Consider the following 15,761-nt stretch of genomic DNA (forward strand, 5'->3'; position numbering starts at 1 on the left):
TTAAACTTGGAAGCATATTGTTCTTGCATCTTGCAATAGTTAGACTGGTGATGGAACGTGGGAAGTTTTGTGATACATGGATTGGAGGAAGTGGAAGCGGCTTGGTACATGGAAGACAAAGAACATGGTTGCGGTGGTTTAGCGGAGCGAGAGAAAAGATTAGCTGGTATATCTTTCTTCTTACAAGTTCATAGCTGCTCTAAAATGGACTACAGTTAACAGAGAATGGATTCTGGTATTATTTTCGTTGGAGGTGCTACGGCGGAGAGTGGAAAAAAGTGAAGTTTCCCCCGTCTGTAATGACCTTGTGTTGACCCCCACCCCCGAGATTGTAAGTACAAAGCTTTGTTCTTTTTAGTGCTCTCAAGAGACATTTCGTAACAAAACCTCAGTAGTACTACAGAACTGTACTTCGTTCATAGCTAGCTTTGCGAGAAAAAAGTCGTATTTAAACTACTCAGACCTCGTGCAGGTAACAAAGAAAAGCACGATGCCATATTGGAAAAAAGTATATGTACTGAAATCTCGCAAATTTCAAGCTCATATCGTTACATCGATTTACATAAGTAATAAAAGATCGTACGATCACTACGTATAAGTAGAGGCACATATTTTTGGTAAATAAAAAGGCAAAATTTCGGTACAAAAACTGAGTCAATTTCGGGTTCAAAAGCGGTAAATAAAATAAAATATCGGTGTTATAGAGGTGAAAAAATGGATGAAAAGTGGTATATAAAAAGACATATTGGTTTTAAAATTGTGAAAATAATTCTAAATTTGATTTAAAAACTACACTTATTCCACAGAATTAACATTTCACTTCTAATAGCGCATTTATGTAGTTATCAGAGTATTTCTGTGTAAAGGAGTCCATTTTTGCTTCTCCAATATTAACAGCAGAATTAATCAATTTTCCGGGAATTGCATAACTCTCAGGATAATTCAGACCTCGGAAGGAGTCACGGTGGTGAATAAACCCTGAATTTTGTGTTTAAGAGTTCATTTCGCTTTTTGCAGTTCATTTCGCATTATTTCGTGACAAAATATGGTCACAAAATGCACCTCACACCTTTCAAAAACATGAAAAATTAACACTACAATGTGTTTTTTCAAATTTCATTTTTTCGTCAAAAACGAAATATGCATGCCCCTACGTATAAGTGAATAATGAGTAATATGGTTATTTCAGTAGGTGTCACGTGACTAAAATAAAAATTTTAAAAAAATACTTATTATAAGGCATGCATGAATGGTAATTGAACTCTTCTACCCGGGGCATGGTAGTCCAATGTAAAGAAGTCATTTGAATTTTATCTCAGGGAAATATCTCATATTTGAAATCCCTCCAGTTTTTTTTATTTTTTTTATTTTTAGTTTGTGTATATGAGAGGCGTGGAATGTTGTGGTGAAGGAAAGTAAATAAAAAACTGCTGTAATTGGTTTTCTGGACACATCTGTTATTACAGCAAATCTCTTTGAAAGGTCGTGCCAGAGAAAGGAGTTTATTCACGTGTTATTCTTGAAACTTTGAGCATAACTTGTTCATGAAAAAAGGATAAATATTGGCTAGTAAATTTCTGTTCACTAATTTTATATCTTTTTATTATTGAGAACAGAACTGAACTAACGAGATATCCATTGTATGATTGAGTTATTCTTTTTCCTGCTACATTGAATAAATTTACATCTTAAAAATTATCATCGAGTTACAATTTCACCTGAAATAAAAGTCTCTATTGTCATAGATCATTGATTGTGTAACATATGTACTAAAGTGAAGTTCTTTTTCAGCAGGGAGGAACTCATGTTCGAGTCAGTTGTTAATAACTAATTGTTTATGGAAAGGTACATTTACTTTGTTTTGGGTAAATTTCATGAAGGATAAAGGGATAGTCATAGAAAATTGACCTTTCATGGTGATGTCATGCTGAATTAAAATGCAAAGTGATTGTGTACCAAATTAAGTATCTGTTTGAACTTCTCAGTTTGAACTTATGTTAACCAGTATTTATCATAACTTTCAGTGCTTCACACCCCGGTCAGCTGTTTGTGTGTTGAGGGGCGTTCAATAAGTAAGCATCCTACCTAGTAAAGTTAATTAATTGGTCATCTTTAAATATTGGAATTTGATTCATTATTCAAAGACCAGTTGCTGGCGTTGAGTTAATTAAAGTAAAACAGGGTGTATAGATAGGAAGACCTCAGGATTTATATGAGGGATGTTCAATAAGTACTGAAACATCAACAACATAATACATCAGTTGTAATCTCCTCGATGGGATGTATTTTTATAGAATCTGTTTGTAAAGGGTATATTTTCAATTTCTACACCAGTGTGCCTCCAATTCTGATACTAGCGCTGTAGGCGAGACACACAAAGACCGTGAAAGATAAGTGGAATTTTAAGGGTTTTATTAAGGTGAATGGTTTGACAGAGTTGGTGGCTTTGTGGTGCAGGTGGATAACAAGGCAAACACACTGTCAGCACACCATCTCACTATCACATATTTCTGGCTACACTGATGCACTGACACCATCTGTTTTCTTTTTCTGTGAGAATGTAGTCAAGCTGCGAAATATCAACTTCTTATTTCTATGTTTGGTAAAGTGTTTACTGTCTCCTACTCTACATACTTTTGTTGTCCGGCTCTTTTCTTCACTCTATCCCTGTGTTTTTTGTATACAGGGTGTACCAGAAGTGATAGCGCAAACTGAAATGGTGAAAAGTACATGACAGTAGAAGCAAAAAAGTCTCAGTAAACATGGGGTTGCAAACGAACCATTTGCGAGATAATTGGGAAAGTATGGTTATCCTTCATCACTGACCTGATTGTTTGTACACATCATATGCTTGTCATGTGAGGTGCCACAGTCCTACTTAGTAACAAATAACAGAATTAAAAGGTTGACCTCACTAGACATTATTGTTACTTTTGTAAAACCAAGGACGATTGGACTGTACAGTTTGCCACAAAGCAGTGTTCAGTTATAAACAAAGAAATCTCGGAGTGCGCAAGAAGATAAGCGTATGATGTGCACAAACAATGAAGTCAGTGGCAGATCATAATCATACATCCACAATTATATTGCAAATGGTTCGTTGGGGAGGGGGGGGAGAGAGAGAGAGAGAGAGAGAGAGAGAGAGAGAGAGAGAGAGAGAGAGAGAGAGAGAGACACACATACACACAGAATGATAGACAGTGTGTGTGAAAGTAGAGGGGGTACACAATAAATGAAACTCCCAAAGATTTGTGATTAGTACAAGCATACAAAAAAAAGTATGATACTTACTGGTTTATGTTGGCTCAGACTAGAGAAAATTGGATCCCAAGGCCGCTTAAGTAGGAGAGAGAGAGTTTCTGTACCAATCGCCCCTGTCCTATTAGTTGCTGTAGAAACCCTGATCATTCTATCCACCAGGGAAGGAACTTTGGCTTTCAATGTCTGAAATACAATACGTACAAAGATAAACTAGAAACATTGCAAATATCAATGGAATATGCATGTATTGATAGCACTTTTCATGGGGATAATAACTAACTACATTATAACTTAGGAATATCACTGCCGTAGGCATTACTTGGAACTCCAGTGAAGGTCCAATTTCTGGCTGTTGGCCCAACATCACAAGGACAATTGGTAGCTAATTGAATAAAATAGTAATAGATTCTGGATAACACATAACAGCAATGGAGGCTTCAATGTGTTGACCATGTGTCACCAAATAAAAAGCCACTTAGCTGGCAGTCTCTCACAGCACATGGTGTCTACAATTTTGTAAAACTGCAAAATAATCAGACTTTTGCAGAGATTCCATAAAAGGATCCAACATTTTCTGAACCAAAACATTAGGACATTTATGTTATCATGGGTGGTTAAGAAAGTCACTACAGTTTAACTAAACACTCACACTTAAAATTGGGAAATTGTTGGGAAACCTGATGGTAAGAGACCTGTAGGAAGGCCAAGACGAAGATGGAGGGACAACGTTGAGATGGACCTAAAGGAAATCGGTAGGGATGGAAAAGAGTATATAGAACTTGATCAAGATAGGGACAGATGGAAGGCCTTTGTTGCTGCAGCCATGAACCTTCAGGTTTAAGAAGGCTAGGGAGTTAGTTAGTTATCTTAGTTGCATTCATGGTGTTCTTAGACCATATGTGCTTAAAAAAAGAAAAAAAGCTGGCTGCGCCATACATATACACAAAAAAACATGGTTATGCAAGATATGGAGATATAAAATGGAGATTATACATTTGGATCCATACAAATAATAGCAAGATGCCACGATATTGCACTAAATTGCACAATATTTGTAGATTGGTAAGTTTACTAGTATATAAACCGATGGCACTACTAATACAGTACCAATTTCTCTCTCTCATCCTTAATATAGAGATTTGAAAATATATGAGGTTTCATGTTGCGGGAAATAAACAACAAGGTTGATAATATAAAACGTAAATGAGTTACTAAAAATATATCCGCGAAACTTACTTGCAAATGTTCTATCGAGTTCCTATGCGGATGGTGGCAGAGACCACCAAAATTAATTTTTATTTTTTAATTAGGGGCAGTATTGAAATAAAACTAAAACATGCAAAGGAAGAAATTGTATTACCTCTGTGGCTGTTCATATGTACATTCAGCTACTTCTAAACGTAGATCCCATAGTTGTTGAGACACTTGTCGTACCGGTATATGAGCTTTTGTAGACCCTCATCAAAGAAATCTGCTGCCAGGTCAGACAGCCAATCTGTCACGGTCTGTTTTATCATCGGCGCTGTTGAATCGCTTCCCAGCAAGGAAAGTCTTCAAGTGGAGGAATAGGTGATAATCGCTAGAGGCAAGATCCAGACTGTACGTAGGGTGGTACATATACTCCCAGCCAAATGAGTCAATGAACGACTGTGTGGCAGCTGCAGTGTGTGGCCGTGCGTTGTCGTGCAGCAACATGAAGACAGAATTCCTCGTCATTTAATCTGTATTGCTTGGCGAAGTCTCTTGAGTGTGTTGCAATACATGGCTGCATTACCTGCTTGTCCATTTAGCAGAAAAGCAATCAGAAGCACCCCGAACCTGTCCCAGAAGACGATGAGCATGAGTTTCTTGGTGGAGGTCGCTTGCTTGAACTTCACCTTTGTGGGGGATGATGTGTGGTGCTATTCCTTGGATTGTTGTTTTGTTTCGGGGGTGTAGAGGGACACACATGACTCGTCCCCAGTGATGATATGGCTCAACAGTTCGTCACCTTCACATGATTCACCTCTATCACATCTCTCGCAGTCAAAAACCTGATCCTGATCGTATCTCACACTCAGCAGGATTTTCAATCACCTGCACCACTTCCATTGTCCACTATAACCACACCAAGTGTTTCACAATATGCAAATGGTGTCTGTTTATGTACAAGACATGTCGGTAACTAACGCACATGCGCAAAATGCCAAGCACGCAGTGTTGCCAACGTGAGTGCAAAACAGCCTCCTAATTAAAAAATAAACCTCGTATATGATGATTTCATTTGAAAAACTTTTTGTGAGATAGAATACATTTAAAACCTCATTCAACAGATCTTATCTCATTACTGTCAGCTTTGTATAATTTATTCTATTAATAAATAACACATATTCAAGCATCTAACATGTTGTAATCTCCACATTATTTTTTGCTGTTATTTTTTGTGTAAACGAGTGGTTTCATAAGCTTACGTGATAATAATTACAAAAAGTACTGCACAAATGTCAACAATTTCAGTAAGATATATTTTGAATACCTGTAAAATGTCCAGATATGCCGCTAAGTAAGGAAGACTTAGATTCTCAACTAACAATACATGCAGCCATTGAATAAGCTTCGTGTCCCATCCAACACTTGCTAGAGCCTGACGAAATCTCCATGCACTTTTATCAACAGCAGTCCGACGTAGCACAGGCTCATTCCAACTATCCACATATGACAGGCGAGCTACTCGATCTGCATTTAAGGCACGAACAACTTTATTATACAGCCGATTCTGTGTAGGGGTCCAACCACTCCTGAATAACAAAAAAACACAAAATTGTACACAAAATGATGAAAGAAAAACTGCAGTTTATTAAGGAACTGCTACTATGGCAAGACACAATTCATAATAATGGCCAGGGCTGACAAGTTAAAGGACCTCCTTTTCAGTGACCTTGAAAATAATACTGCTGATAGTTATACATAATAGTTTATTTTAAGTGCTAAGCACAGTATAAAACCTAATAGAGCAGCACTAAATCAAGGAAAAGTACAAAAGTGCTTTAGAGGAATATGCTGTTCAATTAAATACTTGTAAAAATTCACTTTCTAGTTTGGTTTGGATTTCCTTAAATCCTGAAACTTTTATAGTTCGAGCTGTTGCCATATCAGAGCATAACTCCCTGTGTTCGGAGGTTAAAGAGCATGAAAGATCTCTTGTAGAGTTGTTCTTTGTAATCCAAGTGATACAAACTGAGTGTTTGGTCGAAAGGTCAGGGATGACACAAAAGTGTCCCACAGAGAGGTAAGTCTGATGCTCGAACTAGGCAATGCAGTCCGGTTGATGTTGCCACACAGTATGTGGGAACCAGCGACATTTGTTCCCCTCTAGCTTTGCTTTTTCCATATGTGGCACCAGTGCAATTCTGCATGGCCGTGCATTCAGGTGAATTGATTAGCTATTTTGTGTGTTGAGCTGACTGCAACTTCTAGGGTTTCATTGCTGCAGCAATAGGATCCACAGACTTTCCAGTGTGTTGTTATGTCTCAGTACAAATAACTACCGTATTTACTCATGTATAATGCATACTTTTTTCCAAAATTTTTGCCTCCAGAAACTGTGGTGCAAGGAATAATTTGGATAGCCAACATGAAACCGAACAGGGTCATTCCATGACTTTGTGACATTTGCATTGATTTTTCATGTTTACGGAACCCTATCATGTTATATATCGTTGTAAAGCTTAAGTTCTGTAGTTTCTGAATATGGCAACAGTATTCCATTCAAAATGACGACACTAATGTACAATGCGGTTGAAATAAGCTAATCACAAAATGAAGAAATGCTGTCATTTTTGTGGTACTTTGGACGAAAAAAAGACAAGGAAAAAGAAAATAATAATTAAAATGTATTACTGGTCAAAAAATATGACATATATGGAGTGTGTAAATGCCTTAATGAAAGAAATCTTGTGCTGCTAACTGCTAGTTTGAGGGCCCTGAATCTGCCTCTTATAAATTTTACGTTAGTCATGGAAAAACTGTATATTTTGAAGGTTTTTTTTTTAAGAAAAAGTAAATGAGAAAATGAGCAAAACCATGTATAAAAGTTTAACTCTTCTTGGTCCACATAGCAACAGCTTTACAACATACAACTAAAAAGCAATTTCTTGAACCTGGATTATACTGTGCATTATATACGAGATATAATTTTTTAATTTTTTGTAACTTTTCCCCATCAAAATCCAGGCTGTGCATTATACATGCGTAAATACGGTAAATATTTTAACAAAATTTAGATTGCATTTATTTTTATCATTGTTGTGTGACCAAAAGAAAAAGTACAGAATAAGTTTCCTGCTTTCATTAGTCTTACCATCTAATGCATTGCTATTGATTTGCATTTTGGCAAATGTTGTCAGCTCTCATGCCTGGTTGCCAAGGGGTGCCTGAATATTAAATTCAAGTTTCAAACCAATCGAGACACAGCTGAATTTCAATTCTTAGTAAATCCTTACGATACCTGCAGCATATTACAGTTCATCAAAGCAGTCAAATTTTACATAATGCTTTGTAGAATAAAATGACTGGCAAAAGCGAAACAAATATAAGAAACTCATTGGTATCCTTTCACGTTATGAATAGGGATGTGAAGTTTTTGTTTTAACGATAACGCCAAAAACTTGAGGAGAGCAAAATAAAGTGTTTAAAATATATTTGAGTAGGTTAAGGTGGCAAGTTTTTGGTGTTTTGGAATCCCAAAATAATGCGAAATATGCCTTTTATCAGAATAATACTGAATTTTGCACTTTCAATGTAAAAAACACTGCAAAATATGAAATATAAACTGAAGATAACACTGATCACAGAGAGTAAGGTACCTGAAGCTGCAAGTGTTCCGTTATTTCTAGCCTAGCTGGTGAAAGTTCGGTTCATTTATTTCAGTTTGGCAATTTAGTATTTATTGTATTGGCCCGACGAGTTAAAATAGTTTATTCCAAATGGAAAAAATTTGGTAATTTCTCACAAAGGTAAGCCTTTAATTTATATATTTTTTGTTAATAAAACTAGACTTTGTCGCACTTTTCCAGAACTAAAGCAATATAAAAATCTTAAGCGTAGAAGAATAGTAAAAATGCATGTAAAAATAAAACAGATTTTAAATTAATAAAACTGAGTTTTGCCCTAAAATGCGAAAAATAACACTGAATTGAAATAAAAAACAATATCGAAATTTAGGGAAAAATAAAACAAAAACTTCATGTTCCAAATGCCAATACAACAACAGAACGTTGTAATGCAACAAATTGTAGTAAGTTAACTTGCTGGTTTTAGTTTCCTACTGCACTGGTGTGTTGGCATGCTGATTCAAAACATAATCGTGAATTACAAAAAATAAATGTTAAAGGTTCCTGATAAGTAAGAAAAATCATTATAATAATGTTGAGACAGAAACAAACAGAAAAGTGAGGAAAATACATTTTAAAAGAATAGTAAACATCATATATCTTTCTCTTACCTGTTAATATTTTCTTCCCAATCTTCAGCAGTCTCATCTCCTTTTTTTGTGCTTACAAAATGTTCACATTCTGTCATAAGTGCTTTAGCTTTCAGAATTTCATATGGTGGTGCTAACACTGCATTCACAGTTTCAATATCAATGGTTTCATCCTGGTTCCTGGAACAAGGAATAAAACATTTGAATTACATCACATCAAAAACTCACTGTCACCTGTCAAATAACATATTGTGCAGAGCCCCTTGGGGCGGTGTATATAAAAGACAAAGCCCGTGATATTCGGGAACCATCCACAAGTGACTCTGCACCAAATTATACAATTAATGGGAAAGTGAAAGGTCCTTATTTGATAGTGAAATTGGACCCTGCATGGCACACACATACCTGCCACTAACGGTGCAAGGTTGCCTCCACACTAGCTCGCACTAATCGAACTCTCACTCCCTGTGTCCACACAATCCAATCAAGCACTGATTTTTCTCCCCTGACTCCTCACCTATTTCATTTTTCATCCTTGCGAAAGTCATGCACCTTCCCACCTGCTGACCTAATATCAAGCAGGAAGCGAGCTAGGGCAGGCAGTCATGCACCACAATATATTGGACACACTACATGAATTTACCTGTCAATGTCATCAGGGCCAGGTAAAAGTCAAAAAGACATGTCAAGGACGTGACTAGGATTACAAGAATCAAATCTAGTTTATTCTTCAATGTGAAAAAATTAAATGCACTAACAATATCCACAATAGGAAAGATACATGCTGAATGACAGTTCCATCAGATATGGTAACAGTACAGACCCCAACTGACAGAATGCTAGAGGACTTCTAGCCATCACCAATGCGTGACCATCACATGTCATGGACCTGTAAACACACGCTCATTACATTGAGGAAACAGAACAGGGAACATTTCATTTTTCACACTGGCTGCATCATCATATGATTGATTGAATGACTTGTTTTATTTTACTTCGCCTTTTTGCACGAAGATGGGGATCAGTGATGATATGATGAAATTGATGAATGGACACTCACAAACATCCATGTCCAGGCCAGAATTCGAACCCGGGACCCCTGGAGATGCAGCGTGATACACTAACCACTCTTGGCACGGGAGCTGGTGCATCATCATATGAAATGGAAGATGGGGTCAGGCTGTAGGAAACAGATGAAGAGTGATGGTAGTGAACAGGTATTGACAAAAAGGCACTCACACCCAGATACGTCCATTCGACTTTGCCCTCGCAAGGTCAGGCCTCCAACCTTACACAGTCTCGGCCTCCGAGCTCAGGGTCAGTCTCCAGCATCACACAGCATCAGCCTTCAAGCAACAATGAGGGATGGGCAGACAGCCTGAGTTATCACTATGGGTTAACCTTTAGAGGGTGAGTTGTAACTATCTTTACCAGTACAAATATTTGCCGATGAAGTTGTAACTATCTTTACCAGCACAAATATTTGCTGATGAAGAACTAACTGATTCTATGTTTACCATCATCACGTGGCAGTAATTAACGAATCATTTCTTGAAAACTAGAGATGATTATCCAGTTGTGGCTTTTTTGTTCAATTGTATACAGAAGGTTGCCCACGATAAAAATAGTAGACTTTGAACCTCACAACTGGCTAGTAAATCCCCTTGCGCCACCACTGATTGTGTTCGATGTGACTGCCAAGGGCCCGAACGATCGCCCCGCAGGGTACTTTCCGCTGTAGCAAACTCCTGCGTAGAATGCCATACCCCTTTTGGCAACTTTCCCAAGACCCTGCAAGGTATGGGGACAGCGTTGAGCAAGTGCGTGTTTGAGGAGTCCAAACTCACAGTAGTCCATTGGTGAGGCATCCGGGGATTTCACAGGGATGGACGAAAATGGGATCCCTCGAATTCCTGTCTCTTCTGCCTTCCTTGCATAGAATGCCTGGGATGCTCGAGTGGTATGGCTGGAGGCTTTGTCCATGTGGATACATACATGTGTGGTCTCGTCACCGTACAGGCGGGGGATGTGTGTGTCATACAGAGGGGCCACAACGTTCTCCTGGAAGTAAGCTGCGTTGACTTTGGTGTTGGAAGGCACTTTGACGAGTGGCAGCGTTCACAGACTGCAATATCCGGCCACCACCAGAAATCCCTTGGAAAACTTTTCCTTGCACTGCAGCACAAAGTCAGAATGGCTCTTCTGGTCTGTTGTACGGTAGAAAATGGATCGAAGTCTGTTGGTCTCATCTAGGTAGAGCCACCCCTCATCCAGGGTACATACAAATTTCCACTTGTCCCCTGCAAGGTATGTTTCATACAGTTTTCTGGCGTTTGTGAACCTCTCTGGATGTAGTGCTATGTGAGGCAGTATCCGCATGCTTTGTGACGTGCTTCCAATGAGAGGTTCTTCCGGATGATGTTGGGAACTATGCCTTTTTTAGATACCGTGGCGTATAGCCAAACTTCTCTGCGTTGGGGGATTGTTGCGTGTCACTGATGTTCTAATGGCATGCACTGTATTGGGGGTTCGAGGTGGCTGGGGCCGTGATCTCACAATTTCTGGCCGACCACGTACCGCAGGGGCCTGTTGGGCTCATCGTCGGATGATGAGACCCACACCAGCTTTGCTGATGATTAAACCATCTTTTTTGCACTGTTTCACTATTGCTGAGTGACTATAATGGGCAGCGGAAAGTCCACAAATGAACCCCTCCCAGAAGGTAAAAGGTAAAAAAAAGGTAAAGTGCTCCCCTGTGCTTAGCACAACGCCATGAAGGCGTATGGCGGGTGTGGGGGTAACGCCCCACACTTTCTTGATCTGGTCGTGAGTGGGGGTGATGTGATCAGCATCATGCCCCTGACCGCCTTTACCCCCCAGGGTTTCCCCCAGGTACCCATGTTATTCGACGCTGGGTGGGCGCCGGGGCCGCTTCCAACGTTAGAAAAGTTCCCGGATTTGAACCGGCCGGGGATCGAACCCGGGACCTTTAGCATGGTAGTCAGACGCGTTACCGACTGAGCCACCCCTCCCAGAAAGCTGTCACTTTACCTTCATTGTTCCACGGATCGTGCTCAACTGATACTGTTATCTAGTACATGCCCCAGTGTAGCTAGCTCTGTATCGGGTCATAACAGCAATTCAATGCGTCGTTCGCGATGGCCAGTCAAAGTCATCTACTTTTATCGTGGGTAACCTTTTGTACATATTCGAATCACAAAACAATACATCCATTGTTACTATTATTAACACACAGAGTTTTTCTACACCCTCACTATTTTATGGGGTACATTTTATAAATGGGCTATTTACTCTTCAATTACCGCTTTTGACAGATATATTTTACTTTTATATGTAATGACAAAAACAAATTAACTTGTTCAGAATGTGTGACAATTAGGGGTCTGAAGTGAAAACAGCAATTTAAAATACTACCCAAAAATAACTGAATTCTAAAATTTTGCAATTTCCATTTTTTTTTCAAAACTGAAGGGTGGGGTGAGCATTAGATATCTTCAATGAATGCTGTGCTTCCCTCCAAATTTGGTCCATCCAGCATCCATAGAACCGACGCTAAAAGAGAAATTCTGGAAGTTTTCTTTTCCCCCATAAGATGGCAACACTTCTTTTCTTACACAGTCTTGTTATTCCTTCCCCCCAACAATGAGCCTATTTTCAATGCAAGTAGGCACATTTGTAGGAACGCACCAGTAATACATACTACATTTTCATCGTTCACTTTGGTGTATTGTGGTGGCCTCAGGGCATGTCGTATACCAATTTTTGTGAAAATTTTCAATATTCTTCTCTCTCTTCTTCCTTTAACTTTCATTATTGGGAGGTACAATGTATAAATTTCTCATCAGCTAAAAGGCCTTTCAACCTGCAACTTGGCCGTGTGGTCTAAGGCATCAAGCTTTGAGATCTGGTTACGAGATGGACAGGTTCGAGTATCCTGGGGGAAGCATAACACTTTTTTTCCTGAAATTTTGGCCTGTGTATGGGACCGGTGGCCAGCCACCATCGTGAGGAAATTGGGGAGTTACGAATGAGTAGCATAACCCAGTCATTGAAACCTACAACGATGACTGGGGGTTCATCGTGCTGACCACACGTCACCCTAGAACTGGTTGGATGATCTCCCACCATGGCAGGTGGAAGTGAGACCGAAAGTCAGTGAGTAGGTCCTGGCCCTCATGGGTTGTTGCCTTTCATTAAAAAGAAAAAGCTTCTCTCTACGACAATTAGTTCTTGAGATACTTTTTTCTCTTTTTGTTGTTGTTCTTGTTGTACATTGCAGCAAGTTTGAAAAGAGCACTTGAAAAGTTCCCATCCACAGATGCTACCACACCAGAGGGGCTCCCATCCGAAAAAGGTTAAAAATTGTGTTGATTTAATGTAGAACGACCCTATATTATTTTGGAAGAATACTGTGTTTAATTAGATGTCATTTTTTGAATTTAAATTATTGCAATTATCTTGAAGGCAAAATAACTACTAAGAGAAAAAAACATTATGATTTAGCACACACATGTACTGTGTATAGATTTAACATTTAGTCGCTGGACCCCTCGCGTGCACGTATTCCAATTTTAGCAAGTGCCTTTTCAAGCACGCATGCTTTTCAAACTTGTTGCAAAGTCCAAAAAGAATTGCAACTTGAGAACTAATTGCTGTAGAGAGATGAAATTGGTTTTGTTTTCTTTCTTACAGACAAGGCTTTTAGCAGAGGTGAAATGCATGCATTGTGCCTTCCAATAATTAGTGTTAAAGGTAGAAGACGAAGAAAATTGAATTTTTTTTAAAAAAAAAAATGACATGGTGTGCCCCCTTCAATAGCCTGAAATGAAAGAAAAAATGTAGTATGTAGTGTAGTGGTGGTACATTCCTACAACTGTGCAAAGTTTCGTTGAAATCAGACTGATACTTCTTGAGTAAAAAATAATAACACTATATTAACCCTCCGTAACCACTGAGTGCCACCTTTTTTTAAATTTTGAATTATTTTTCTTACCAGTGCAATAATGGTCGGGAAAGCACCAGGTATCTTATCTTCACTATTTCCCCGAAAACATAAGAGGCGTTGGCACCTTTTTTCTGTCGTTCTTTCAGTTGATTACACACCTGTCAAAGTCAACTACCCACACCAGCATGGGTCCACCACTTTCAGCCAGAGTCCAAGGTGCAATCAAAACAGTGGAAACACCCCTCCTCCCCCACCCACAAAAAAGTTGAAGTCAGTGAAATCAGCTGGCAAGGTGATGGTCTCTGTTTTTTGGGATGCAAGGGGTGCTCAACTGAAGCGTTTGAGGGAGGCCATCAAGGTGAAACGTTGTGGAATGTTGAAGAAGCGCGTCCATTTCCACCAAGACAATGCACCCGTGCACACGTCCACCATTGCAATGTCCGCCATCGAGTCCTGCGGCATCCAATTGCTTCGACACCACCTTATTTTCCCGACTTGGCTCCCTCAGACTTTCACATGTTCCCTAAACTCAAGCAACACCTCGGTGGAATCCATTTTCCATCAGATGATGACGTCATGGCTGCGGTGGAGGACTTTTTTGCAGTGCAGGATGAAACGTTCTACAAGGAAGGTATCATGGGCCTGCAGCACCGGTGGCAAAAGTGTGTGGTGCTGAAAGGGGACTATGTTGAAAAATAGCCATGAACCATTGAGCTCCTGGCAACCCTTCATGGGTAGGCCGAGAACTTTTCAGTCACCCCTCGTATAAACATGGTTTTATTAAACATAGAAAATTTTAAGAGAAGGTCATGCTTGACGAGCCCGTTCGTACATTAAAAATTAAAGCGATAAGTTCGAACAATGAAAAGCAAACAATAATAATATTCGTAACGATGTAAATAAGGAACAAATGTAATTTTTAAGTCTTACAAGAAAATAGTGCATGCTTCTAAACTTTCGTTTTCAAAATCTAAGTATCCAAATCTAATTTACAAATGTCAAAATTTCGTGAAAGATATTTCTCGTTTTTCAGAGATATGTAACATTGACGTACAGTGCACAACATAACAAACCAAATCAAGACGATCAGCGCTTGCACCCTCCTTACCACAGTGCTGCCTTATGTCCAACAGACAACTTGAGGCACTGCTAGGCATAGGGGTGAGTGGGTGCGAGGTGGGAGGTAGGGGAGGAATTTGAGCGCAAAGCATACCGTATCAATCCCTAGGATTGTATGTTTATTTTATTAAGTCTCTCTGAACGCTTCATGTTGACCAGGGCATTCACTTGTTTTTCTCAGCTGTCTCAAGCCTCTTAGGCATGTTTACAATGCATTGTGTTGTGCCATGCAAACCTCCTGAGTATTCAGGAAGCAGGTAATACTTCTGGGTTTGGTGTCAGCGGTTTGCATGGTAGCAATTATAATAAACACGATTCGGCGATTCGGCATCGAGGAAGAGCTCGATGGCCAGGGAATATAGAGGTGAGACAAGCTGGGAAGGGACTGGACTTTGGGAATTGAGTTGGTAGAGAGAGGAGGTCAGCAAGACAGGAGGTCGATAGTGGAAGCCCGTTTTGGTCAACAAGTTAGAAGCATACAGAGGACTTCGCTTTTTTCCTTCAGCTCAGAGACTTCAGTTAGACAGGTAATTATCCTACACCCAGCCATGATACAGGTTCAACGGTTCACAAAATCCAACGAGTTGCCATTGTCTTTTCAGTAGTTTAATTCCTTTGTGTAATTTGTACCTTTCGCATGCCAAGCAATAACTCGTCATGTCAATGACGAGTGGTCTCATCAAGAGGATGAATGATGAGTAGTCTACATCACCCCATCAATTAACTGGTTCAGATCCCTTCATTCTTTAGAATGACACGATACGTAAATTTTACGTAGCCTACGGTAGTGTTCCACAAATTGGCTTCCCACAGGAGCAGTACGTAGTTGTCATCCTCCTTTTCTTGTAGTTGCAGAAACTGCAATGCTTTCTGTTCCCTTGTGACGTGGCTGCTACTGTAATTGTCTCTTCCTTCCCCAGTACCTTCAAAATTGCCTTTCTTAACTCCTGTGAC

The 15,761-nt window shown here is 39.4% G+C and overlaps 1 protein-coding gene across 7 annotated transcripts in view; it reads right to left on the bottom strand.

Annotated features, from left to right (window-relative positions):
* The window catches only part of Rcd1 (Reduction in Cnn dots 1), a 171,119-nt gene that overhangs the window by 112,515 nt on the left and 42,843 nt on the right, over positions 1-15,761 (bottom strand). For all 7 annotated transcript variants that reach the window (XM_083143053.1, XM_083143054.1, XM_083143048.1 and 4 more), the window contains 3 exons: positions 8,744-8,902; positions 5,777-6,038; positions 3,292-3,444 (listed from right to left, as the gene is read on the bottom strand). In XM_083143053.1, the coding sequence (XP_082999179.1) occupies positions 3,292-3,444; positions 5,777-6,038; positions 8,744-8,902 (574 nt within the window). The remainder of the gene's footprint in view (positions 1-3,291; positions 3,445-5,776; positions 6,039-8,743; positions 8,903-15,761) is intronic.

The sequence above is a fragment of the Lepisma saccharinum genome, chromosome 21 (assembly GCF_977018435.1).
Source record: "Lepisma saccharinum chromosome 21, izLepSacc3.1, whole genome shotgun sequence".
Taxonomy (NCBI): Eukaryota; Metazoa; Arthropoda; class Insecta; order Zygentoma; family Lepismatidae; genus Lepisma; species Lepisma saccharinum.